We start from the raw sequence: 27,378 nt of genomic DNA on the forward strand, positions 1-27,378 counted from the left end.
ATCTGGATTTATTTTTTGAGAGAAAAAGTCATTTCTCTGTAACTGAGTTTCACTTCATGTTATCCCACATGTTCTGAACCCACTGATAAAGTATAAATTTTGCCACTTGTCTGTTATAGTGTAGACTTTTTAATAACTTTAAAGGACAAAGGAGTAGAATAAGATACACTTTAATTAAATATATACCATCTTGGAGTGTAAAAAGTATTTTTTTATTTGCTCTTTGTCTGTTTTGTTTTTCTTTTCATCATGTGTAATCTGAATCTAGCATTAGTTTCTCACATCTTCCAAAGTGTTTCCAACAGAATTTTTATGTCCCAGTTTATGTTAAATAGAAGTGAAATATTAAGGAGAATAGATTTAAGGGAAACTTGTGCCACTTTTTTTTTAAGCATTGTTCTCAACCACACAATTTATTGAAAGGAGCTGCTGCTGTGGGTCTTGATTTAGCAGCAGGCGTTCTTTTGTTTCATTAGAGTTACAGTTTCATTTGTTGTTTTGCTCTGTCCTGGAACCATAAATACAGTTTTCAACATTATTTTCAGTCAAGGGTTGTCATGTCGTTTGTGTTCATAGTGATACATACTTGTCTTTCTGGGGTTTGCCTCCTCGCCATGGGGAGCAGGGAGCTTTGGGCTCTTCCCAGCTTGAATGATGATATTAAGAGTTTGTATGCCGAGGGGGAGCCTCTGGGCATAAAGAGGCTGTACATGAGATCCCAGGATGTAGGACCAGGTAGTTCTTTCTCAGGTTCACAGAAGCAGTTCTCCACCACTGAACCCCATCCTCTCTGGGGGCTCAATGAGGGCTAACCAATCTGATGCATGTGTGGGCAATAGTCCCATTGACTGGCACTAATAAACAGTCCATGCCAAACCCATGAGGTTTCTGAGAATACACCAAATCGTACAGAAACTTCTGGCTTGAACTTTCTAGCATCTTGAAAGTGGCTGAAATGGGGGCGCCTGGGTGGCGCAGTCGGTTAAGCGTCCGACTTCAGCCAGGTCACGATCTCGCGGTCCGTGAGTTCGAGCCCCGCGTCGGGCTCTGGGCTGATGGCTCGGAGCCTGGAGCCTGTTTCCGATTCTGTGTCTCCCTCTCTCTCTGCCCCTCCCCCGTTCATGCTCTGTCTCTCTCTGTCCCAAAAATAAATAAAAAACGTTGAAAAAAAAAAATTTAAAAAAAAAAAAAAAAAAAGAAAGTGGCTGAAATGGCCATAAGTGCCTGAAGAGGCCCCCCAAGCCACCATCACACCACTGTAGTAGGGAAGATGGAGACAGTATTGCTTGCCATATACATAATGAAGAGGTTCATGGGAATCTGCTTGAAGGGACCCAAGGCAATGTTCCAGTAGCGCTTCTCCGCTACAATCCTGTCTGTCTCTTGCATGCTGGTTTCAGGCAGGCACTTGCTTGTCCAAGCAACTGTCAGGGTACAGTGAGTCTCCCTGGCTACTGCCTTGGCCACTTTGTCTCCTGCTGCCTCCTCCAGGCCCGCTCGGCTCAATGGCCCACTTGAAGCACCGACCTCGGTTAGCCACCAGGCCCTCAGGGTCATCATGGCAATGGCTGCCTACCAAAGCTACCAAGCTCCTTATGCCTTTACATTCATCTTATAGGAGTAAATGAGGTTCTAAAAGTTCAAGTCACTTGCTTTTATTTTAAATTTTGTTCCACAAAAACGTATACAGATGTAATGTGTATAACTATTCTATGGTAACAATGCAGTTATTGTAAATATTTGATATTTCTGTACTTATCATAAAGTCATTTATAATAGCTTTAGAATTCCTCATCAAAACAAATTTTAGCGCATTTCTAACATGTTGTAGTGTAATGAAACACATTGGAGGCCTAGTGAAAGAGCAAAGACATTATCAATTTTCATATACCTGTATCAACTTTTGGCTAATTAGAAGGTGGTTCTTTCAGGCAACTCCAGTCATCCCTAGTTTGGTGGGAGCCAGTATTTGGGATGCTAGAATGTTGGGAATTAACTCTATTCATTTTTCTGGATTTTAGTGTCCAGATTATGATGGCTTTGGAAGCACTGCATCATCACTGTTACCCGCTCATGCCAGTAAACTGTCCGCCTATCTTCCAGCAAAGGAGGAACTTCAAGACCGGTGCCAGTGCATTCCAAACAAGGTTTGCTAGTTTTAATCTATGCCCACTGAGAAGCCACTGCACAAAGTGAGCCATCCCCTTGGATGTGGCCCCAGTGCACAGAATGTATCTTGACCTCTAGTGCTAGTTGAATCAAAAGCATAAGCCATTCAGTCGCTGGGATGGATTATGAGAAGGGAATTGGAGAAAGGATTTCATGCACTGTTTTCTGGCTAGTTCTGAAGCCATAGACTTTCCAGGCTATGAATGAGAATGGATAGAAAGGTAAGGGGAGGACCCACCTGTACAATAGACAAATATTGAGTACTTAACATGTGCCAGGAGTAAGCTTCAGTTTTGGGAATTCACAGTTGAAACAGTGCCTGCTCTTCCACACATACACAAAAATACCCTATATGGTATTTCTTTGTTGTGTGGAGGCTGTTTGTCCAGTATCTCCAAATATCCAGCCAGCCGTCTCCTTTTGCCATAAATTGCGTAGAGAATTTATAGAGAATATCACTCAAAGAAGTTGCTTCTCTGGTACCACTACAGTCCCCTGGTCAGGAAGAGTGGGCCCGTGGACCGACATAAACTTCTTTTGTGAATAGTAATGGCAGTCAAGAGGCTATGCTAAAAGTAGGTTGAGTGATTTCTTGATGGTTTTCCTCTGTGCCCTTACCTGGGAAAGGAAAGAGGTTCCTAGAGCAGAATGTCCCCTGGCACTGTCACTTCATACTTCCCCTTAGAGGCTTAACACATCCTGCTACCCCTTTGCTCTTGGTTGGAAGAGGGGGTATATGGGTGAGGTAAAGTTTAGAGGAAATTTACATTTCTTGTAGCGACCAACACTGTATCATAGGCTCCATGAGAAAGGCAGGTGCAGGGCCATAGGGGAGCATCATGTGTTCAAGTTCCTGGAAAGTCTCATGGAGGAGATGATGTCAAATGGTATTTGGAAGACGGAGAGTACTGAGCCTCCTGAACAAGGGAAGGGCATTCCAGCAGAGGGACCACCATCAGCTCAGAGGAGAGTAAAGCTTTATCCTACTGTTGTCACCTTCATATTTACAAATTATTAGTCTTTGGCTCAATGTGACAGAATGTTTGATAACACAGAAATCCACTTTTGCTCAGGGAGAAGCAGGTTTTCCAGGAACTCGAGGCTCACCTGGTCAGAAAGGGGATAAAGGAGAACCGGTAAGATACCACAAAACACTGTCAGAATGAAAGTGGATTGGTTCATAAGTGATTTAAAAATGTGTCCACGTCATATCTCTATGTCCCATACAAATGCACGTTTCTGTTAAAGGCTATTAAGGACTATATTTAAATGCTGATCACTGAAATGAGAAAGACTATATCAGCATCCAAGTCTGCTTTTGAGTTCCTATTGGAACTAAAATTTTAAAAGATATAGAGACCCAAATCTTTGTTATCTATAAACTATAAGCAAAATTGTGAAGTAAGAACATTTATATTTTGTTATGCCCTAACTTTTTTAGCATTCTGTTCACCGAATACTTGATGAACTCTTATTTCACTTGTGTGTTGATGGGTCCCCACTGAAGATTCTTTTTTAGCTTCTTATTCATTTGTTTATTTGTGTATTTTACTTTTATATAAAATTATACCCTCTTCACCCATTTCACAGAGCATGAGCAGAGGAAGGGCCTAGAGAGAGAGGGAGAGAGAGAGAGAGAGAGAGAGAGAGAGAGAGAGAGAGAGAGAAAGAGAGAGAGAGGCAGAATCTGAAGCAGGCTCCAGGCTCTCAGTTGTCAACACCAGAGCCTGGCATGGGGCTCAAACCATGGACTGCAAGATCATGACCTGAGTCAAAGTCGGATGTTTAACTGACTGAGCCACCCAGGTGCCCTGAAAAATGCCATTTTGATAGGGATTGCACTGTACTGTAGATGGCTTTGCGTAGTATAGATATTTGAACAATATTGAGTCTTCTAATCCATGAGCATAGAATATCTTTCCATTTGTATTTTCTTCAATTTCTTTTATTAATGTCTTATAGTTTTCAATATACATGTCTTTCACTTCCTTCGTTAAATTTATTCCTAGGTATTTTATTCTTTTTGATGCAATTATAATTAAGATTTTTAAAGATTTCTCTTTCTGATAGTTCACTATTAGTGTATAGAAACACCACAGATTTTTGTATCTTGATTTTGTACTCTGCAACTTTACTGAATTTGTTAATTAGTTCTAACAGTCTTTTGATGGAGTCTTTAGGGTTTTCTATATACGCAATCATGTCATTTGTAAGTTGTGACAGCTTCACTTATTCCTTTCCAATTTGGATGCCTTTTCTTTCTTTTTCTTGCCTAATTGTTTTGGCTAGGACTTCCAATACTATGTTGAATAGTAGTAGTGGAATTAGGCACCCTTGTCTTGTTTCTGATCTTAAAGGAAAAGTTTTCAGCTTTTCACCATTGAGTATGATGTTAGTTGTGGGCTTGTCATATATGGCCATTATTATGTTGAGGTACTTGCCCTCTATCGTCACTTTCTTAGGAATTTTTATCATATATGGATGTTGAATTTTGTCAAATACTTTTTCTGCATCTATTGAGATGATCATATGATTTTTATCCTTAAATTTGTTAATACAGTTTATCATCTTGACTAATTTATGGATGTTGAACCATCCTTGCATGCCTGTAATAAATCCCACTTGATCATGGTATATGATACTTTTAATATATTGTTGAATTCTGTTTGCTTATATTTTGTGAGAATTTTTACACCTATATTCATCAGGGGTATTAGCTTGTAATTTTATTTATTTGTGGCATATTTGTCTAATTTTGATATCATGGTAATGCTGGCCACATAAAACAGATTTGAAAGAGTTCTCTTATTCTGCATTTTGGAAGAGTTTGAGAAGGATTGGTACTAATTCTTCTTTGAATGTTTGGTAGAATTCACCAGTGAAACTGTCTGGTCCTGCAGATTTGTTTACTAGGAGATTTTTGATTAATGATTCAGTCTCCCTATTAGTAATCAGTCTGCTCATTTTTTGTTTATCATGGTTCAGTCTTGGTAAGATATATGTTTCTAGAAATTTATACATTTCTTCTACATTGTCCAATTTGTTGACATATCATTGTAGTAGTCTCATGATCCCTTATGTTTCTGTGGTATCAGTTGTAACTTCTTTTTCAATTCTGATTTTATTTGTGTCCTTTGTGTATTTATTGTGTATTTATCTATTTATTTGATGAATATACTTAAGGGTTGTCAATTTTGTTTCTCTTTCAAAGAACGAGCTCTTAGTTTCATTGGTCTCTATTATCTTTTTAGTCTCTATTTCATTTATTTCTGCTGTACTCTTTGTTATTTACTTCCTTCTACTAACTTTAGGCTTTGATTTTTTTTTTTTCCTAGTTCCTTGAGGTGTAAAGTTAAGTTGCTTATTTGAGACTTTTTGTGTTGCTTGTGGTAGGCATTTATCACATTGAACTTCCCTCCTGGAATTGCCTTTGCCGTATCTCAGAAATTTTGGTATGCTATATTTACATTTTCATTTGTCTCAAGATATTTTTTATCTCTCTTTTTATTTTTTCTTTGATGCATTGATTACTCAGTAACATGTTGTTTAATATCCACATATTTGTGAATTTTTCAGTTTCTTTTTCATTTAATTAATTTCTAGTTGCATATCTCTGTGGTTGCAAGAGATGCTTGAAATGATTTCAGTTTCTGAAATTTAAGATTTGTTTTTGTGGCCTAAAATTTGATCTGTCTTGAAAAGTGTTCCATGTGCACTTGAAAAGAATGTGTATTTTGTTGCTTTTGCATGGAATGTTCTGATCCTGGTGTATAATGCTTTCACTTTATTGTTGAGTTCATTTTGTTAATATTTTGTTGAGGATACTTGCATCTATGTTTATCAGGGATATTCATTTATAATTTACTTTTCTCGTGACTTGTTTCTCTTGTCTGCTGAGGAGTCCCACTTAAGATTCTTCCTTAGCTTCCTACCCTTTTCTTAAACAGCTCATCTTTGTTGAACTAATTCTAAGCAGTATCCCGTGTTTAGAGATCTGCCTTTCCCTTCTCCCTGCTGTATCAAAACTTAAGTGTTCTCTTTTCCACTTTTTAATATCATGTCTTTCGTTAGATACCTAAATACATTAATTTGTGCTAGGCTTAGGAGTTGATTATGTTTTTGTTATCTTTCCAAGGTGAAACAGATTTAAATTCCATTCATGCCTTAACTTGGAAGTCCATGGTTCTAAATTAACAAAATAATCTAAGTGGGCTCCTTATTTTAAAGGGTAGGAGACTGATGTCTGAGCAATGACTGATCCTTCAGACTTGCACAGCAAACTTCAACAAAAACAATCATAGGCATTTGACTCCTAAAGTAAGTTCTGCCCATTGTGGCTTGCATGGCAACTTTAGGAACCTTAGTAGCTGTTCAAATGGGAATTTTGAAGTAGGATGGAGCATATAGTTTTGCCCTTTAAATCAAATTACTTGGGATAACTTTGCTGAATGCCACTAAACAATATCTAGTTCTAAGGACTACATCAATCAAACTGAACATATAAATCATTATAGCAATAGCTAGTATTTATTGAATGCTTACTATGTGCCAGACACTGAGAAGAGTGATTTACATATCTTATCTTTTTGATCCTTAAAACTCTTCATGTTAAGTGTTGGTATTACTATTTTATAGAAGGCAAAACTGAAGTTTAAGGAGGTTAAATTATTGACCAAGGCCACGTGGTCAAGCTGGGATCTGAACCCCTAGACCTGTCAAATCCAGTGTCCTTCTCTTAATCAGTTTGCATTTTGAAGGTTGCTCTATATTTAAAAGCTCTCCAGTATTATTTGTGTTCTTTGATCATGGTACTTCCACTTGTAATACTCATTTTAATCCTTTTAACTTCGTAAAGAAAGGCAACCCAATATTTTTATCCTCATTTTGCAACTGAGAAAACCATGCATGGGTAGAATGGTGTGCTCAAGGTAACATAATTAAGAGGACTCATAGAGTAGAGAGATCTGAATTAATCCCAACTCTTCTTAGGTTAGCAGTGTGAGCTTGGCCAAGCCACCCAGTCTCTTCATGTTTCATTTCCCTCATCTGTAAAGGAGAGTGTATAATCTATCAGTTCTACCTACATTGTAAGGTTGACACAAAGTACTTTGAAAATGCATATATGGCTTACTTGTTGGTTGATTGTGATGTGATGCACATTACCATTTTTTAACTTGACTTTCTTATTCTTTGACTTACCAATTCTATCAATTTAAGATTACTGGCATAGGAAGAAATTTCACATGTCAGTTTTAGAAGGGATAAAATACTTTAAAAATATCCTTGCCCCTGTTAAAAAATATTACATAAATATTAATAAAATCATTAAATCACCTTTAAATGATTTTTTTAAAAGATTAAGTGCTGAGTCTCTCTTGTTAGAGCATATATCTTTTAAAGACTCATTCTTTCTCCTTACTCTTTAATCATAAATAGATGTCTCCTTTAATATGTAAATATTCATTTTTCTTTTATTCGTTAATTTATCAGCAACTATTTATTGAGTTCCTATTATTATAACAAAAAGTATACTAAGTTCTGGAGCTATAGCAGTAGTGAGAAAGCATAGGCTTAATCTCACTGAGTTTATAATCTAGTGTTGATTTGTTTAAGGAGTCTTTCCTCCCTCTGTAGGAAAGAAAACCAGTAGAAAAGAACTAGGAAGGAATTAGTAAAAATGATAATTAGCAAATTTATTTTATTCCAAATATATAAAATATACAAGAAATGTATCTTAAGGTTACAATGTGTTATGTAACTTCCCACTTAAGATATGTTTTTAAAATACTAACATTGGTTTTAGTGTCCAGACTACGTGGAACTCATAATTGCAGGTGATTTTAGTAGCAAGGTAAAAACAGCTGGGATAAAATAAATTGATGATTTACAAAACAAGACAAATAATTGATTGGTATGCTTCCTTTATTTTTTCAGTACAAGCACCAGCATTTGATTAAACCAGCATAGTACTTGCTATGTAATTATGACTTCAGATGACTGTGGCCATGAATGTGTTCTACTTTCCTGGCACTCGTAATAAACATAGATGTATTATTTCATTTTAAGGAGTTGATGATGAGTCTGTTCCTGTTCTTATTGTACTGTGTGATCCTGCAACTTTAATGTGAAATAAATAAAGATGACTTTCCTCTGTGTTTAAGTCTGGTATGTAATTTTCATTATTAGACTAGGTGCACAAAATAATGTCTGCAGAGCTTGAAGATTGAAAGTCATTTGCTCTAAGGCATATTGAATAGTTAATTTTGTAAAATGATCAGAAGTGCAGTGTTACTAAGGGAACTAGATGTTCTCAAGGTTTTCCTTTTGGTTTTAAGACTGACAAAGGATATTTAGGACAGTATATTAGAAGGCTTACCTCTTTGGAACCTGAACCACTTGAGAGTGAATCCTGTCCCCCTCTTACTTACTTTAAAAATGATACTTAATAATACCTAGTCAATGCTTTATTGTGAAGAAGGAGTACAATAAAATGTGTATAAAATATTGAGTGCTAGAAACTGTCACATAATAGGTACTGAAAAAATATATGTTTCTTCTGCTTTTCTATCCACAGTATAATCTTCACATGTTGAAGGAGAGATGGAGATAATCCTTTAGAGTTCAGTTTCTTATGTGACTTGACCAAAAACAAAATAGTCTTCATTTGTAAAATAATCCCTTAGAGTTTGCAATTGATTAAATATTTTAGTATATAAAAATCTCAGATGGTTATTGTGTGGTACTTGTAGTAAATATTAATAATTTATTGACAGTTCATTTCTTAAAAAGATCACTTGATATAAGTATTTCATTCAAATCTGTGTCTTCTGTTCCCAATATTATTTCACAATGAATAATCCTGTCAGGAAATCCTTTCCTACCTGGGTCAAAATCCACCCGTGGCTTCCTTTCTCCCTCAAGGTGAACACTGAAGCTCTTGCCTTGGCTACAAGGCTTTGCATAATGTGTAGAGCTCTCCCTATCCCTACCTCTCCACTCCCTATATTGTCTCCTACCGTTTCCCCTGTTCACTCCTGCTCCAGGGTCTTTACATCAGGTTACATATACCTGGGGTTTCTTTAGATAGCCATCTGGCTCTCTCCTTCAAACCATTTAGGTTCTTGCTCAGAAATCACTTTAAAATAAAAAGCCTCTTCTGATATCTTTATATAAAAAGCATCCCTTCATTCCACCTCTATCTTCTTTCTTAGCATTTTTAGTGTCACTTGACTTGTTAAAATTATGTCTCTATTTATTTCCTCCACTAGAATAGAAGTTTTGTGAGCAACATACATAGAACAGCACCTAATAGGAGTTGAATGAATAAATGAGCATCACACCTGAAAGTCTAAATCATCAAGTCAGCTGTTCCTAGAAGCTATAAATTCAGGTGCCCCAATTGCCTAGGGTACTTTGCCAAGCACAAAGAGTCAGTTTACAGAGAAAGAACTAGATATGCTAAATCATAAAGAACAGTTACATTTTTCACTATTGTTTGTTCTACTACACTTTTTCTTTTAAAACACAAGTTAGTGACCTGATTAGTTTTAGCTTCATATTGCCAATTAGTAATGAAGAATCAGAAATATTTGGAAAAAAATGTTTGGGCTTAATTTAATGTTTATCTTTACTTGCCTATATTCTCATCCATGCTTCATTAATATGATTTACTGCCTTGTTTTTTCTTTTTATAAAAATGATGACCCTCTCTCATGGAGTAAGATGGTTTGAAATTCAACTGCTGCTTGAATTTGAACACTTAGATGTGATCAGTATTCTGTATCAGGGCACCTAATCAAATTGTGTCATCTGTTCAAGAGTAAACTCTGGGTTTCATTATTTGAAATAACAATTACTACTTTTCTTTCATTCAAACTCGATTATTATAATGTTCTGAATTTTTTAATTCCCTTTTTCTTAGCAAATGTAGTTAGCAACCTAATTATGTAGCAACCACATTACTTTCTCAGTTCTTTAAAACTCTGGCTAATACCCTCACCCACTTCAAAGGGGAAATGCCTTCAGAGTTTTATAAAATAGCAGCTCAATTTCAATGTCCCTGAACCTAAGGGAGAGTATGATCTAAGTTCTCTTTGAGGAATAATTTTCCAGTTTATTTTTGAATTATTATCTTCCACATATTGAGTTAATTTCCCAAAAAGTATAGGCTTTATTAAATGATTACCTTGCTGACATACTTCTAGAGGAAATCAAAACAGTTTAAAATGGTACAAGTTAACTTACTTGACTCTATAGTCAGAAACTTTGGTACTGATTCCTTTCTAGTCGGGAAAAAAATATGTATTTTTTTCAATCTGACTTTATTCATATGCTCATACTATAGCCACACCACACCAATAAAAAATAATTGTCTCAAAATATGTTCACAATTTTTTTGAAAGAAAAAAATTGCTTAGTAGCAACCTCTCAGAGGTGGGATTTAATATTGACCTTTGACTTTCTATGTCAATATAATAAATAAAATAATATTTCTTTAACCTTTCTAATCTAATATTGAATATATTTGATTTATTTTATTTTGTATTAATTTTTGTATTTTCATATCAGTTTTATCCAACCTGATATAATTTCATCTAATGTCTAGAAACTTGAAGTTAAAATTTGCCTGTGTGCCTAAAATCTGAAATTAACATACTATATCAGTATAACATGATGTTATTTGTTCATAAAATCCTGATATATTTCTTAATTTCTACCACACATTGGTGATAGAGAAACTCATCCAAAAAGTTTATATTATTTTTCACCATTTCAAGCATATTTATTAGACTGAATTTGTGGTAGAGCCATTAAGGCAGATATAGGTAACATATCAGCTTCATTGAGATTATTTTTTCCAGTTTAGATGGAAGAGCAGGGCAGCTAACAATTGGATTGACCCAGCTGTGAGATTTTTCCCAGAGGATATAATGGAAGATCAGGCACATTAATGAAACATATATGGGTACCTTCGAGTCTAATCTTTCACGACTAGGGTGGGTGGGTAGCTCAGTCAGTTAAGCAGCCAACTCTTGATTTTGGCTCAGGTCATGATCTCATGGTTCATGAGTTTGAGCCCATGTCGGGCTCTGCGCTGACAGCACAAGAGCCTGCTTGGGATTCTCTGTCTCCCTCTCTCTCTGCCCCTCCCATCCCCACGCTCTCTCTCCCTAAAAATAGATAAATAAAACATTTAAAATTTCGTGACTTATTTGAATGGAAAGCATGAAGAATTAGTTAAGATGAAAGCAATAGAATCATTCCTAATCTTTATAAGTATAAAAGAAATGACAAAGTTGAATTATATGTATTTGTGTAGAGAATGTCTAGTTTTAGTTTTTACTAGCCCTTTGATATTTATTACTTTCTAACATTTTGATAATTTATTGTCAAAAGTATAGTTTAATGACTTGTAGACAATATGAGGAATGAACTCAGGGAACAAACTTTGGTGCAAGGAAAAGCAACTTATCTGTGCAATGGTAGATTCTCTTTACCTTAGCAATTAATATACCTTTAAAAAAACCTAATGAGCATTTCTTTATTTTAGGGTTCAGGTGGTATTAAAGGTGAATTTGGTGCTCCTGGAATTCCTGGGGAAAAGGTATGTGGTTTTGCCATTTGTTTAAGTTTTGTGCCTGTTTTATTTTTTTTAATTGTTATTATATTTTTTAATTTAAATCCAAGTTAATTAACATATAGTGTAATAATGATTTCAAGAATAGAATTTAGTGATTCATCACTTATATATAACACCTAGTGCTCCTCCCAACGAGTGCCCTCCTTAATGCCCATCACCCATTTAGCCCATCCCCCCCCCTACACCCACCGGCAACCCTCAGTTAGTTCTCTATATTTAAGAGTCTCTTACGCTTTGTCTCCCTCTCTGTTTTTATCTTATTTTTGCTTCCCTTCCCTTGTGTTCATCTGTTTTGTTTCTTAAATTCCACATATGAGTGAATCATATAGTATTTCTCTTTCTCTGACTGACTTATTTCAGTTAGCATAACACACTCTAGTTCCATCCATGTTGTTGCAAATGGCAAGATTTAATTCTTTTTGATCACTGAGTAATATTCTATTGTATCTATGTACCCCATCTTTATCTATTCACCAGTCAGTGGACATTTGGGCTCTTTCCATACTTTGGCTATTGTTGATAGTGTGGCTGTTTTAAAAGGTTGTACCAGATAGGAAGAGAAAATATACAGAATAAGTCTGATTGTTAAGAGGTCAGCAAACTATGGCCCTGTGGCGGGCTGCCAAAAACTCCCAGTGTATGATTTTGTGATTAATGTTGTGGTGGAACACAACTACACTCATTTGTTTTCATATTGTCTTAGGCTGCTTTTATGCCACGTGGCAGTGGTAGGTAAGTGTGGCAGAGATCAGATGGCCTACAAAGTCTAAAATATTTACTGTCTGGTCCTTTGGAGAAAAAACTTGCTGACCCCTGCTCTGGAACATTTCCCATTATTACAAGAGCCCCAAAGCTTCTTAGTTTCATTATTTTATGTTATGCTATAGTAGCTTTTCATACATATTTCATTGTAGACATAAATTAAACATTTAAAAATATAGTACCACACGAGATGTTATAAATAAAAATACAAGAGATATGTCGATCCATCAATAAAATGCTATAAATATAGTATTTATCTCCTAAAATGGTTGATTTTTCACATTGTCTTTTTTAGTACTGTAAAGATAATTCTGCATGATGAATTTACTCACAAGAGGTTAGTGTGGCCATTCAGCATCTTATTTAAGTTCAATTTTGTTTTATACATTTTTTATTTGAGTATAATTGGCATGCAGTGTTACATTAGTTTCAGGTGTACAACATAGTGATTGAACAATTCTATAGGTTATGCTGTGCTCACTGCCAGTGTAGCCACCGTCTGTCACCATACAACATTATTGCAGTACCACTGACTATTCCCCCATGCTGTGCCTTTTACTCCTGTGACTTATTCATTCTGTATATTTGTTCAGTTTTTATAGAAACTTTGAAATTGTTATGTTTGTAAATTAAACTGCAATTAGTTTGTCTTATTTTTCATGATTTCTGAGTGTGTGTGTAGGCATATACACACATAACTTAAACTGCTTAATTATTAAAGTGTCACATGTTGATGCTAAGAAAATGTTCTTCTTCAGTACAGTAAGTTTAGGAAAGGTTTATGTAGCTGTTTTAGCTGCACTAATTATCAAGTGAGTCCATTGTGCCTCATTATCCAGAAGGACTTGACCCTGTGGTTATTAACGTACAGTTGTCACAGGAGTACCTGAAGCTGAAGTGGTAAGAAGGTCCAGAAATTGTCAGATAGTTTTTGAGTCCTTTTTAAATGTGTCTGAGAGCTGACTGCTTCATTGCTGCTGCTTTTTCATTTTAGAAATTATTCAGCTCCATATGCAATTTTCCTTACTCTTCCTGTAGTAGTATAAATATTAGACTCAGTAAAATCTTTGTGGAATGATACCTTGCCACGACCTAATATTTATTTGGGATGCTATCCTCTTTTTTTTTATTAAAAAATTTTGTCTTAATGCTTATTTATTTTTTGAGAGAGAGATAGAGTGACAGGGTGCAAGCAGGGGAGGGGCAGAGAGAATGGGAGACGCAGAATCCGAAGCAGGCTCCAGGCTCCAAGCTGTCAGCACAGAGCCCGACACGGGGCTTGAACTCATGGCCTGAAAGATCATGACCTAAGATGAAGTTGAACGCTTAACTGACTGAGCCACCCAGGCACCCCCACTGCTATTCTCTTTTTAACTAAGCTTACTGATGACATTAATTGCAGACTCTTCAGAAGTAAACATTTATTCAAAAGTCTAATTCCTTCAAAATGCTTTTTCCTCTACAGAATACGACTCAGTCACCTATCTCCTAAGGAGATTGCCCCTAGTCAAAATTTGCTTTATACAGTTATTCCACCATAATAATAATCAGATTTTTTGGATTTCAGATCACTGAGATTTTTTGAATTACTTTGAATATAGGAACTTTGTTTAAGCCAAGTGCAGAATCACTGGAGTACTTGGACTATAAAATAGATTATAGATCATTGGACATCTTTACAATGGGAAGTAAAGTTGATATAATTTTATACAGTAAATTATGGGGAAGCAGGATAACATTCTCCTGGAATACTTTAGAATAGAATTTACTCGGGGCGCCTGGGTGGCTTAGTCGGTTGAGCGTCCGACTTCAGCTCAGGTCATGATCTCATGGTCTGTGAGTTCAAGCCCCGCGTCGGGCTCTGTGCTGACAGCTTAGAGCCTGGAGCCTGTTTCAGATTCTGTGTCTCCCTCTCTCTGACCCTCCCCCGTTCATGCTCTGTCTCTCTCTGTCTCAAAGATAAATAAACGTTAAAAAAAAATTTTTTTTTAAAAGAATAGAATTTACTAAGATTTGTTTAAAATACCATTAATTTCATTACTCCAAAGTGACATCTCTTGGATCCTATTGGTGAAAACCAGGTGTAAATTGCTACTGATTGTGGAGGAGGCTCTCAGCTCCTAAAAGGTGCTGTCAACAGACTGAATTCAGTACAAGAACTAGATAAAGTAATGAACAGGCTCAAATCAGTCAAAATAATATCAATCAAGGGCCATGACAGTAAGAAAGTAACAGGCTGGAAGGTTAAATATGCAAGCTAAGCAATTCTCTGCAATACATAATTTCTTAGAAAAGAGAGGACATTTTTGGCAGAGTGAAGGAACTGGAGCAAGATGTAGTGTTGCAGAGACAAACACTACTCAGAACTAAAGATTTTGTTTATTTTCCTAGAAGCTCAAATTTATAGAAAGAATTTAATGTGATGATCTGTACTACAATTAAAGTAAAACTTCAATGAATATAAAGACATATACCAGCTACTAATTAACTGGTTGAGCCTAGTAATTCTGGGAAATGGAAGCCTCAGCCCTTGGAGTCCATTTGGTTGAAATGGTGATGCAGTCAGTCTCACAAAATCAGTGAGCTTCAGTGTCTATGTGAAGACACTGTCTCCAGGGAACTTAAAAGCTAATGTGAAAAATGGATAAAGAAGTGTCATATGTATATACATATATGTGTGTGTATGTATATATATACATATATATGTATATATGTATATATATATGTATATATAACATTAGTCAGCCATAATAAAGAATGGAATTTTGCCATTTGCAACAACATGGATAGATCTAGAGAATATAAAGCTAAGCAAAAGAAGTCAGAGAAAGATGAATACCATATGATTTCACTCATATGCACAATTTAAGAAGCAAAATAAATGAACAAAGAAAAAAAGAGACAACACAAAAAATGGACTCTTAACTATAGAGAAGAAACAGATGGTTACAAGAGGGGAGGTGGTGGTGGGATTAGAGAAATAGATGAAGGGAGAGTACACATCATGATGAGCAGTGAGTTATATATAGAATTGTTGAGGGGCACCTGGGTGGCGCAGTTGGTTGGGCGTCCGACTTCAGCCAGGTCACGATCTCGCTGTCCGTGGGTTCGAGCCCCGCGTCAGGCTCTGGGTTGATGGCTCAGAGCCTGGAGCCTGTTTCCGATTCTGTGTCTCCCTCTCTCTCTGCCCCTCCCCTGTTCATGCTCTGTCTCTCTCTGTCCCAAAAATAAATAAATGTTGAAAAAAAAAATTTTTTAAAAAAAATTAAAAAAAAAAAGAATTGTTGAATCACTATATTTTATACCTGAAACTAATATAACACTGTATGTTAACCATATTGGAATTAAAATGAAAAACTTAATAAAAAAAGTAATGTGATTAAAGGGAAGCTGTATCAATGGTGTTCTAAAACCAGTGCAGATTGTCCTAGCAAATACTCTTTGTTTCTACAAGCAGTTTTCTTTGGGTCTAGTTTATTTGAGTTGCTCTTAGAGCCTCACAGACAGAATTCATGCAGCTTCCAATGGCGTTAAACATGGTATCAGACTACACTTAGCTATTGGATCCTGGTTTCATGCATCTTCAGAGACTCTCCTCAGTGACTAATACCAGTATCCATAGAATCACGACTCTTTGACCACAGCCTGTCCTCAAGATCAGAGTCACTGGTGGTACCGGGTCTGCTTCTATCTTGTCACTTAATTCACCTGTTAAAGGGATGCAGCATTCTTAAGTGAAGAAATGTCACCTGAAGAGTGTTTTTCTCACTTCCATAATCCACAGGTTACCATTTATTTAAGATAACTCTAATGAGGGGCGCCTGGGTGGCTCAGTCAGTTAAGCATCCGACCTTGGCTCAGGTCATGATCTCATGGTTCGTAAGTTTGAGCCCTGCGTCAGGCTCTGTGCTGACAGCTCAGAGCCTGGAGCCTGCTTCAGATTCTGTGGCTCCCTCTCTCTCTGCCCTTGCCCTGCTTGTGCTCTGTCTCTCCTTCTCTCAAAAAATAAGTAAATATTAATTTTTTTTTAAAATTAAAAATAAAATAACTAATGAATATGTACAGAATAAACATGACAACAAAGCTACTATGTTATCTAATGGCATGGCTAATAAGTTTTAAATATTGACTCCAGTAAGGCTATGTCAATTTTTCTTAATTTTTAAAATTTAAAAGTTTTAAAGTTATAGTTGTGAAGATGAGCACTTATATTTGAGGTAAAAATATTTCCATTGTTGTAAGATGAAAATAACTTGATTGATTTTTCTGAGTAAACTTCCAAAGAAAATTATTAGTTCTTAAAGTATGATGTATTCTCAGGACTGTATCTCCCACATCTGGCTTAATGTGACTCATACTTATCTCCCAGACTATTCATGTAGCATCCCCAGGCTTAACTTTGATTCTTCTTCTCAGCATTTGTACTTCTTTCAGGCTCTTTTTCTTAGAAGTAGAAATGCTTAAGGGTTCTGTTAAAAGATAAAATAAAAAAAAAAAGATGAGTTTTCTCACTTGGAACAAGAACATATGCAAAGTGCCATAGAACATATATCTCTGGTATAATATTCTCAAAGTAAAACTTTCTTAATTTTTTAAAGTTTACTATTTAAACTAGAAAGCTGATTTATGTTAATGCAGTGAAGCATATTCTGAGCAGTGTAGAATAGAATTTGTATTTTAGCTACACTTTATACTTACATCCAGTGTGATACCATAATAAATTAAGTGATTTGCATATAAATCCTATTATTCTAAAACAGACCTACACTTTGAAGTTTGGCTAGGTGATAGCAGTAAATTTTTTTTTTTTTTTAATTTTTTTTTTAACGTTTATTTATTTTTGAGACAGAGAGAGACAGAGCATGAACGGGGGAGGGGCAGAGAGAGGGAGACACAGAATCGGAAGCAGGCTCCAGGCTCTGAGCCATCAGCCCAGAGCCTGACGCGGGGCTTGAACTCACAGACCGTGAGATCATGACCTGAGCCGAAGTCGGATGCTCAACCGACTGAGCCACCCAGGCTCCCCAGCAGTAAATTTTTTAAGTCAAAGCTTTGAACAAACTATTAGTTTCTTCTGAGGCCCAGGAGAAAAATAGTACACTAAACAACACTATATTATGAAATCAATTTATGGGATATGTCAAGTCATGGAGAATGAAGAACTTTAGCATTTAATTAGGTTATTTTATGATTCCAATACTCATCACCTTATGTAGACTTGCACTAGGCATTCTAAACTTATATGTACAACCGTATAGCCAACACACTGCAAACAAATAACTGTCCCCTATACATTTATGCCAGCACAGCAAGTATCATTAGTTATTTGTCACTGGTGACTTCTGGGAAGCGTGGTTGGACAGAAGCCACTGTCAGTCAAAATGAGTAAATTGGATGGTCTAATTTCCACTGACAAGTAAAACACTTAATGCATAAGATCACATATGCATGCACCCATACATATATGCATGCACCCACACATGAACACACGTGCTCACAACTCATCATGGTATGTGGTGGAAAATGAGATGAAGATATGGATACTGGGAGCAAATCCTGCCCACAGTATTACCTTCAAACATACCAGTCAAAGCATTCTTGTATTAACTATTTGAATATTTCAAACAAAAAATTACCTTATTCTCTATTTCACATATATATGTTAAATATGTTTTCTGAGAAGTGGGGATACTTTTTAAAAATAGGAATAATTATTTTCTAGCCATCTTAATCCTAATAATGTGATAGTAAAAGTTGAATAAATACAGAACCTAACTGCTAAAACCAATTTTCTGTTTGCTTACTTACTTATAATTTGTTCCTAAAATGTTTATTTTACTAAGAAAACTTTCATGAAAATAACTTTTTTTCCCACAGAGTAGGTATGCAATAAACGGTAGCCATCACTGTTGTGCCATTCAGATACTAACTATCCAGAGTTAGATGGCCTATGTTTGAATTGCAGCTCCAATCCTCACTTTTTAATTTTAGGGAATGTCTCTTGGTTTCTTCTAAGTTTTCTCTTTTTTAAAATAGGCATTATATTGTATCTACTTATAGTTTTGTCTTAAGGATTAAATGAGATTATTCATAAAAGTGGCAGCTCAGTGCCTGATCTATAAATATAGAAGTCTCCGCTTATCAGTGGTCAACTGCAATCTGGAACAGATGGTCCTGGTTAGAAGGTCAGTAGTAGCCTAACAGTACGTCATTCACCTCACTTCATCTCATCACATAGGCATTTTATGGTCTCACATCATGACAACAAGAAGGGTGAGTACAGTACAATAGGATATTTTGAGAGAGAGAGATCATATCCACATAACTTTTATTAAGAATATTGTTATAATTGTTCTATTTTATTATCAGTTATTTTGTTAATCTCTTACTGTGCCTAATTTATCAATTAAACTTTATCATAGATGTGTATGTGTAGGGAAAGACAGTATATATAGGGTTTGATACTATCTGTGGTTTTAGGTCTTGGAAGGTATTCCTTGCAGATAATGGGGGCAGGGGGAAAGTATATCTATTTGGTAAATAGATATAATTTTAAAAGAAAACAGTTTGATGATTCTATTATTCTAAGTTTAGGCTTACTTTGAAACTAAAGTAGAACTCATTTGAGGGAATTTATATTATTCAAAATACATTTAGTGGAAAATGTTGAAAGTCACACATATTTTAGATAATTTTGACCTCTAAAAGCAAATTCAATTTTCATGTTAGCAAACCAATTAATTTTCTATTTAACTGAAATACGAAGGTGCCTGGGTGGCTCAGTCGGTTAAGCGTCCGACTTCGGCTCAGGTCACGATCTCGCGGTCCGTGAGTTCGAGCCCCGCGTCAGGCTCTGGGCTGATGGCTCAGAGCCTGGAGCCTGTTTCCGATTCTGTGTCTCCCTCTCTCTCTGCCCCTCCCCCGTTCATGCTCTGTCTCTCTCTGTCTCAAAAATAAATAAATGTTAAAAAAAAAATTTTAACTGAAATACGTATGAGCATATCCTTTTACAATAATAATAATAATAATAATAATAATAATAGCCATTTACTCAATTATTATGTGCTAAACACTGTCAAGGGACTTCTTTGCATTGTTTTATTCATTTCTCACAGAATCTCTGAGGTAAGATTCATTATCATTCATATTTCACAGATTAAGAAACTAAGAAAGTATAAAAACTTCCCCAAAGTTTCATAGCTAACAGGTAGTGGGCCAGAATTTAAATCTTACCCATACGCGTTCATAGCTCTTACACCTTCACCGTATCATCTCATCTTGATAGCTCCTCAAGTATATACATTCCCTTTGCACAGACAGTTCTGAATTAGATCTTAACTTCATTTGCCTACAGCCTGGAGAGGGAACTGTAGAGAGAGTTTCCTAAATTCTGCTGCAGGGAGGGCTGTGTTCTTTCTCTTTACATCCATGGACCTCTTTTAAAGTCTACCCAGCCGGAGAGATTCTGACTCTCCCACCTTAAGAAAATTGTATCCACCAAAATAAAATCTTCATCATATGTTTTTTCACCAAATGAAAGTATTTTGTTTAACTTTACCTTCCAAAATAAGTATTATGAAGACAACATGATTTTATTTTGTTTGGTTTTCAATTTCAAAATTATATTTGAAATAAGCTTTTAAAATTCCCATACCTGGACTATCTGGAGATCCTTATCTGCCCTGCACACCCACCCCTGCAGACCAATCATGGCCATACTCTCCAGATTACCTTACCTCAACAGCTAGCCTAGAAAATTCTCTTTATGTTCTCTATGAAATATGCTTTTGATATGTAATTATATAAATAGGTATATACAATATAAATTACTTTTGGTCATACATTTATTATATATTCTTTTGGTCAGAAACAAAAGTGTTTAATTTAGCATGATGAGTTCTTTAAAAAAATATTGAACTTCTAGAGATAAAAAGCCATATGCATTAAAGCACTTAAGAAGTATATCTGATAAAAAAAGAATGAAATCTTGCCATTTGCAACTACGTGGATAAGAGGCATTAAGGAATCTACTCCTGAAATTATTGTTGCACTATATGCTAACTTGGATGTAAATTAAAAAATTAAATTAAATTAAAAAAAAAGAAGAAGTATATCTGATAATGTGATGAGAGAGTTGCCAAGTTACATGACTTAAAAACAGCCAGGCTAACTATTCTCATACCGAAGAGCTTTGTGTGAGGCACTTTTTGTCATGAACTCTGGAGCCCCCAGTCTCTGCTGCTGTGGGGCGAGATTGAGCTGGGCACACCCACTGTCTATCTGCCTTTGTATTCCTTTTGGGTTGGAAAATGAAATGAAATGACTGCGATCTCTGAATCTTGATCTTTCCCTTAAAAAGACATTTTATGAGAAGACCTCAGCTTGAGGAAATAAAGGCAGATGATGTTACCATTTATGAAAGTGCAGACAAGGCCAGTAGCTATTGTGAATTGTAATGAACCCTGAGACAGCCCTGCTCCAGATGTAGCATTCATGCCTTAGAGACTCAGAAACTTATAGGTGTTTATTGGAAAAGCTAGAGAATTTTTTAAAGCTATTTGGCTTTCTATCTGTATTACCTAGTTTCACCTCATTTCCCATTGAAATTTAGAATTAATATTAACTTCAGAAGTCTTCCCAAGTTTAAAAAAAATAGTTAAAACACCTATTTGTATTTATTGTAGGAATCAAAACACTAAATGAGAAAAAGAAAGAAGAAAGAAAGAAAGAAAGAAAGAAAGAAAGAAAGGGCAATTCACCTTTATTCTAACAATGGGATATTTCCTTCCTATGAACTTGTCAAATTTACAAAACAAGTATGAGCCATGTTAGAGAAAATACCTCTTAAACTGAGAATCATCTATATACTTCTGTATTTCAGAAAATTCTTCAGCAAATGAAACAGTCAAATCTGGACATAGGATTAGACTTCTTATCACAACCAGTATTCATAGAAAAAATGGCCACATGAAAACAGTTTTGTCAACCTACTGTTGTCTCACTTATTAAAGTTACAAGGATGATACTTGAATTATCAGTGAAAAATTATCACCTTTACATGGAGTAATCCTCATTTCATTGTCTTATTTGTAGGCATTATTTTGATTCAATATAGCAGTAAGAAGCAGAAACCTGAGAATGACAGAGGGAATAGAAGGACAGGAAAAAGAAAAAGAAACTTGCTCACTCTGCAGTTGATTTTATTTCTTAATGGTTTCTTATTCCCTTCTAATGCCTTCCACTCACACCCCAAGAAGAGCAGTTGGCAGAGAACACAACAGATGGATGACAAGCTCAACACATGCAGTGGATCTGGCACCCAGGCACTTGACTTTTATTTGCTAAACAGCCAGATTTTGAGAACTTAGTCTGCTGATGTTCCTACTTGGTTTAATGCACTATGAGAATCTAGCACATAAATATTAAAATATTGCCATAGAAAGATCACACGGTCTCTGTTTCTCTGCATAGTTTAGTGGCTAATTATTTTATTCTTTATTTAAAGGGGTAGATGGTATTTGATAAAGACATCTATAATTTCAGATTAGAGTTTTCTAAAAGCATCTCTGTCTAAAGGAAACAGACATAGCCAGTGTAAGGTACCGAATGAACTTGTTAGATACTAGAGGATTTGAGAGCATGATCACAGATGATTGGTACCTTTCTTCGCTTCGACCATCACTGCATTTTCACACACTACCAGATTCAAAGCTCAAGAAAAATTACATCTTCTTGGTAAAGTCTCGTTGACACAAGACGAATTAACAGCCCCTTCACTCTGCTCACATAGTATTTTATTTACATTATCAGTATAGTTTGTGTCTTTATCTCTACTGTGAGATCCAGGAGAACAAGGTCTTGTTCCTGTAACTGCAGCACTTGACCCAGCATATGGCACCTGATTGATTCTAGATAAATGTTTGTTGATTTATTCAGAACTCAAGTGGACTTAACCCCAGGCCAATAGAGAAAATAAATTGAAGATGATTGTTAGAAAACTGTGCTGAGGGGTAGTTGGAAAAAGCAGTGGTGCTTCAGTACAAGTCTTCTGTACTTTCCGCAAAAGCACGCTTCAGGGAAATAGGAAGGTAGGAAAATCTCTTATCTACCTAGCAAAGCTTGCAGATGTTGCTTCCTAGAGTGAAATCTAATAGAAGTGTGTGCAACTACAGAATTTGTTTCCCATTTTCTCTTGGAGAAACTATGTTCTTTCTTCTCTTCCAAGCATAAACCTGAAGAAGTTATCATGCTCTCTTTTTTTCCAAATAAGGTTTGAAAAAATTCTCCTGACTTTCTTACAACATTGCTAAGGCATATTCTTTCTCCATATCTTCACAACGATTTACCTCAGGGCTAAAGATAAATAACCAATGACTTCGCTAGTGCGAAGTGCATTTAAGCTCCACTAGAAGTAATTGATATGGAGTAGAACTATAAATTACTCATCATGAGGAATACTTTGGACAGGAAATAGTTTGCACTTACTAGTATCTCACTGACCTCAATTAGGGGCTTACTGATGACACTTTCCTTCTCTTTATATCTTACATCATCTTTCACTTGTTAGAATGCTTGATTCAGATGTCAGTTACTACACTTTGGGTATTTCAGGAGATGATTCACATTAAATGTCTTCTATTTCCCTAGTACTTTTATGAAGCTTTGAGTTTACTTAAATACTGTTTTATAACTCATCTCACAATATAGTGAAATCCAAAACACTTGTTCTTGACAAATCCACTTAAAAAAATCATCACAGGTACATAGGAGCCCAGATTTTTAGTGGGCTCTACAACATTGTCCAACGCCCAGTTCCCTAACTTTGTTAGATATGGAAAGAGTTGTTTACCTGTCCAAATAATTTCAAAGTTACTTGTTTTCTTGTTTTTTTTTTAATTTTAATAACTCAGTATAATTTTCATTCTATCAATTTATAAAAGGATTGTAAGATATATTCCCTCAAAAGAAAAACTTAATGGTTGTAGTTGACTACAAGCTCAGTGTATACTTAAGCAATTCAACTTTTTTTTTTTTTTTTTCAAAGTTTTTTTTTTTTTTTATTTATTTTTGGGACAGAGAGAGACAGAGCATGAACGGGGGAGGGGCAGAGAGAGAGAGGGAGACACAGAATCGGAAACAGGCTCCAGGCTCCGAGCCATCAGCCCAGAGCCTGACGCGGGGCTCGAACTCATGGACCGCGAGATCGTGACCTGGCTGAAGTCGGACGCTTAACCGACTGCGCCACCCAGGCGCCCCAAGCAATTCAACTTTAAAAAAACAAGTTGTGTTAATATAAGTACTATATAGTATCCAGAACAAGAAGTGTGTGTGTGTGTGTGTGTGTGTGTGTGTGTGTGTGTGACCCTCCTGTTTTTATTCTATGTGGTGAGATCATTTCTGGAGTGATGTGCTGAATTCTGAGTTCCATATTTTAAAAGATATATTGGCTGACCAATGTGCACCCAGAAAACAGTAACTAACATATTAAGGGACTCCAAACTGTCATTTGAAAAATTACTGGTTTACTGAATAGGCTTGATAGTGACACAAAGCGATGTCATACATAAGACCAATAAGAGATTTTTCCTTTGTAATATAACACTAATGAGCAGAAGGGTGCCTGGGTGGCTCAGTCCATTAAGCATCTGACTTGGGCTCAGGTCATGATCACGTGGTTCATGGGTTCAAGCCCTGTGTCAGGCTCTGTGCCCACAGCTTGGAGCCTGGAGCTTGCTTTGGATTGTATGTCTCCTTCTCTCTCTACCACTCTCTTGCTCATGCTCTGTCTCTGTCTCTCTCTCTCTGTCTCTCTCTGTCTCTCTCATAAATAAACTTAAAAAAAAACACTAGTGGGCAGAAATTTGGGGAAGGTTAATTTGACTTCAGAAAGCATTATTGCAGTATTTGCATAAAGAGTTGTTTCGTTCTGCTCTCCAAAATACAAATTAAACAGCAAAAGTGTCTGACTACTGAAGTTTTCAGTAGAGTCAGTACCTCGACAAATGTTTTGACGGAGGTGGTGAATAAAAAGGTATGAATTTATTCTTGTCCCTATGTGAAAGACTGCCCATCCTGCTCATTTTCTAAGTATGTGCACTTGCGTATACTTGTGTCCCCAAACATGTACATTCAGGTTAATAGTATTTGAGACGGTAGATGTTGGGTTCAGCTACTACTAACTCCCCATATTTACATTACTATGATTAAGACATGTATCAACCATATATTGCCTTTAAGTGGGCTGGTTTTCCCTTCTTTGAAATGACCCATAAGAATAAGTAATAATAGGATCTCACTCATTTTATGGTTAAGAATGATACAAATTTGCCTTATCTTGAACATTAATACGATAATATATCCCCATGTGTTTGCTGCATTAAAGATCAAATACATATGAATAATTCAAAAAGTTTGAAGTTTTAAACCCTATAAGGTATACAGTTTTTTAACTTGATGATTTACTTCTTGGAATAAAGTCCAAGAAAATAGAAGGAAAAAATAATCCTCCCTGAAATAAAAGACTTAGATTGGATGAGATGTCTGAAAAAAAAAAAAAGGTGTATATTCTATTTCCTGAAATGCTTCGTTGAGTGGCAACAATTTAAGAACCATAAAAATTCAATTTTTGAAGATTACATCCTGAGTAAAGCAGATGTATAGTCGGAAACATAGAGGCCAAGTTAGTGATACACAAAATCAAAATCAGATTTACTTTTAGCTGCCTCTTTTATTGGTTTTCATGCCAGAATTCTGGCATTCCATTTCGATGTTTCTTCCAGCTATTTCGCTCAACATTCAATTTAGGTAAATTTTCTCTTAATAAAATGAGTTAATTAGTAGGATAATACTGATATATTTCCAAGTGTATACTATATTTGTAAAGGAGATTAAGTTACTGGAAAATGTACTGTAGAATGAAATGATGGGCCACGTTAAACTTTTAAATATAGAAACAGTATTTTAGTAGGATCTCAGACTCTTTTTTTAAAATGTTTTTTATTTCTTAGTGTGTGTGTGTGTGTGTGAGAGAGAGAGAGAGTGCATGTGTGCGTGCAAGCAGGGAAAGGGGCAGAGAGAGAGCCAGAGAGGCTCTCAAGCCAGCACAGAGTCATGTGGGGCTCTACACAGGACTTCACACAGGGCTTCACACGGGGCTCATTACAGGACTCATTGTGGAACTCAATCCCACAACCTGAGCTGAAACCAAGAGTCAGGAGCTCAACCGACTGAGCCACCCATGCACCCCACATCTCAGACTTTTTTTTTAAATTTTTTTAAATATATGAAATTTATTGTCAAATTGGTTTCCGTACAACACCCAGTGCTCATCCCAAAAGATGCCTTCTTCAATACCCATCACCCACCTTCCCTCCCACCCCCCATCAACCCTGAGTTTGTTCTCAGTTTTTAAGAGTCTCTTATGCTTTGGCTCTCTCCCACTCTAACCTCTCTCTTTTTTTTTTCCTTCCCCTCCCCCATGGGTTCCTGTTAAGTTTCTCAGGATCCATGTAAGAGTGAAAACATATGGTATCTGTCTTTCTCTGTATGGCTTATTTCATGTAGCATCACACTCTCCAGTTCCATCCACGTTGCTACAAAGGGCCATATTTCATTCTTTCTCATTGCCACGTAGTAGTCCGTTGTGTATATAAACCACAATTTCTTTATCCATTCATCAGTTGATGGACATTTAAGCTCTTTCCATAATTTGGCTATTGTTGAGAGTGCTGCTATAAACATTGGGGTACAAGTGCCCCATGCATCAGTACTCCTGTATCCCTTGGGTAAATTCCTAGCAGTGCTACTGCTGGGTCATAGGGTAGGTCTATTTTTAAGTTTTTGAGGAACCTCCACACTGTTTTCCAGAGTGGCTGCACCAGTTTGCATTCCCACCAACAGTGCAGACTTTTACATCAGAGTGTGGATACCCAACTTTTTAAACCAAAACAAACAAACAAAAAATCACCACAACATAGTATATAACTTTCAATTTTCTGGGCTTACATGTAGTTACAAGCAAATTTCCATTTACTTGTTTAATCTGCCTTTCTTTGCTTGGTCTCTTTGGGACTAGGTTTATAAACTATAGCCCTGGGGAATGTGATTTCTTATCAAGTGTCCTTCAGACAACTTGTATTTCCTGCATAATAAGAAAAGACATAGATTCCAATGTCAAAGGAATCAGGAAAACTAATAATTTATCTTTTATGCCTAGCTGTGCTTACTTCAGGGAAATGTGCAGTGATAAAAAGGAGGTAAAATGAAATCCTTTGATCACTTTTTCAGAAAGCCACCAGCTGGCCCTAAATCACACCTAAGTTTTTTCCAAAAGCTTCCCAAAGAGGTTTTACTTTGAATTCTGGAAAGGGTGCTTTAGATTGCTCTGTGAAGTTGAAGATCGGCTATGCATTACAGTAATAACACGGCAACACTGCTGTCAGCAGCAATGTTAGATTTGGCCCTGCTTTGTATTACACATATTCATTCACTTGTCCTTCTGTACTTTGAATTTGTAACAAGAAAAGGACACAGATCCTTTGTTGGAAAAACCTATAATAGAAAGTCTATGCCTCAGAAACAAGTTTGGAACATTCTGGTAGCTATGAGAAACATTGATTGTAATTTTCTCTCAAAAATGCACTGAAGTATTGATCAGAAGCCAAGAGAGAAACTTCTTATTTCTTTGTTTCTGCTGAGACTGGGAGGAAGGAGGAACAGCAAGAGTCCAGAAAAAGCAGCTAATGTCCACCCATCCAGTAGTTTTAGGTAGGCATTTATTTGCTCGGTAGAATTCCATTTGACCTCAA

General features: G+C 36.1%; 1 protein-coding gene and 1 pseudogene across 2 annotated transcripts in view; one reads left to right on the forward strand and one right to left on the reverse strand.

Annotated features, from left to right (window-relative positions):
- COL19A1 (collagen type XIX alpha 1 chain) overlaps positions 1 to 27,378 on the forward strand; it is a 350,374-nt gene that overhangs the window by 63,501 nt on the left and 259,495 nt on the right. For both annotated transcript variants that reach the window (XM_058734368.1, XM_058734369.1), the window contains exons 8-10: positions 2,022 to 2,147; positions 3,243 to 3,305; positions 11,720 to 11,773. In XM_058734368.1, the coding sequence (XP_058590351.1) occupies positions 2,022 to 2,147; positions 3,243 to 3,305; positions 11,720 to 11,773 (243 nt within the window). The remainder of the gene's footprint in view (positions 1 to 2,021; positions 2,148 to 3,242; positions 3,306 to 11,719; positions 11,774 to 27,378) is intronic.
- Positions 749 to 1,846, reverse strand: LOC131514827 (ER membrane protein complex subunit 4-like; annotated as a pseudogene).

This window comes from Neofelis nebulosa, chromosome 6, assembly GCF_028018385.1.
Source record: "Neofelis nebulosa isolate mNeoNeb1 chromosome 6, mNeoNeb1.pri, whole genome shotgun sequence".
NCBI lineage: Eukaryota > Metazoa > Chordata > Mammalia > Carnivora > Felidae > Neofelis > Neofelis nebulosa.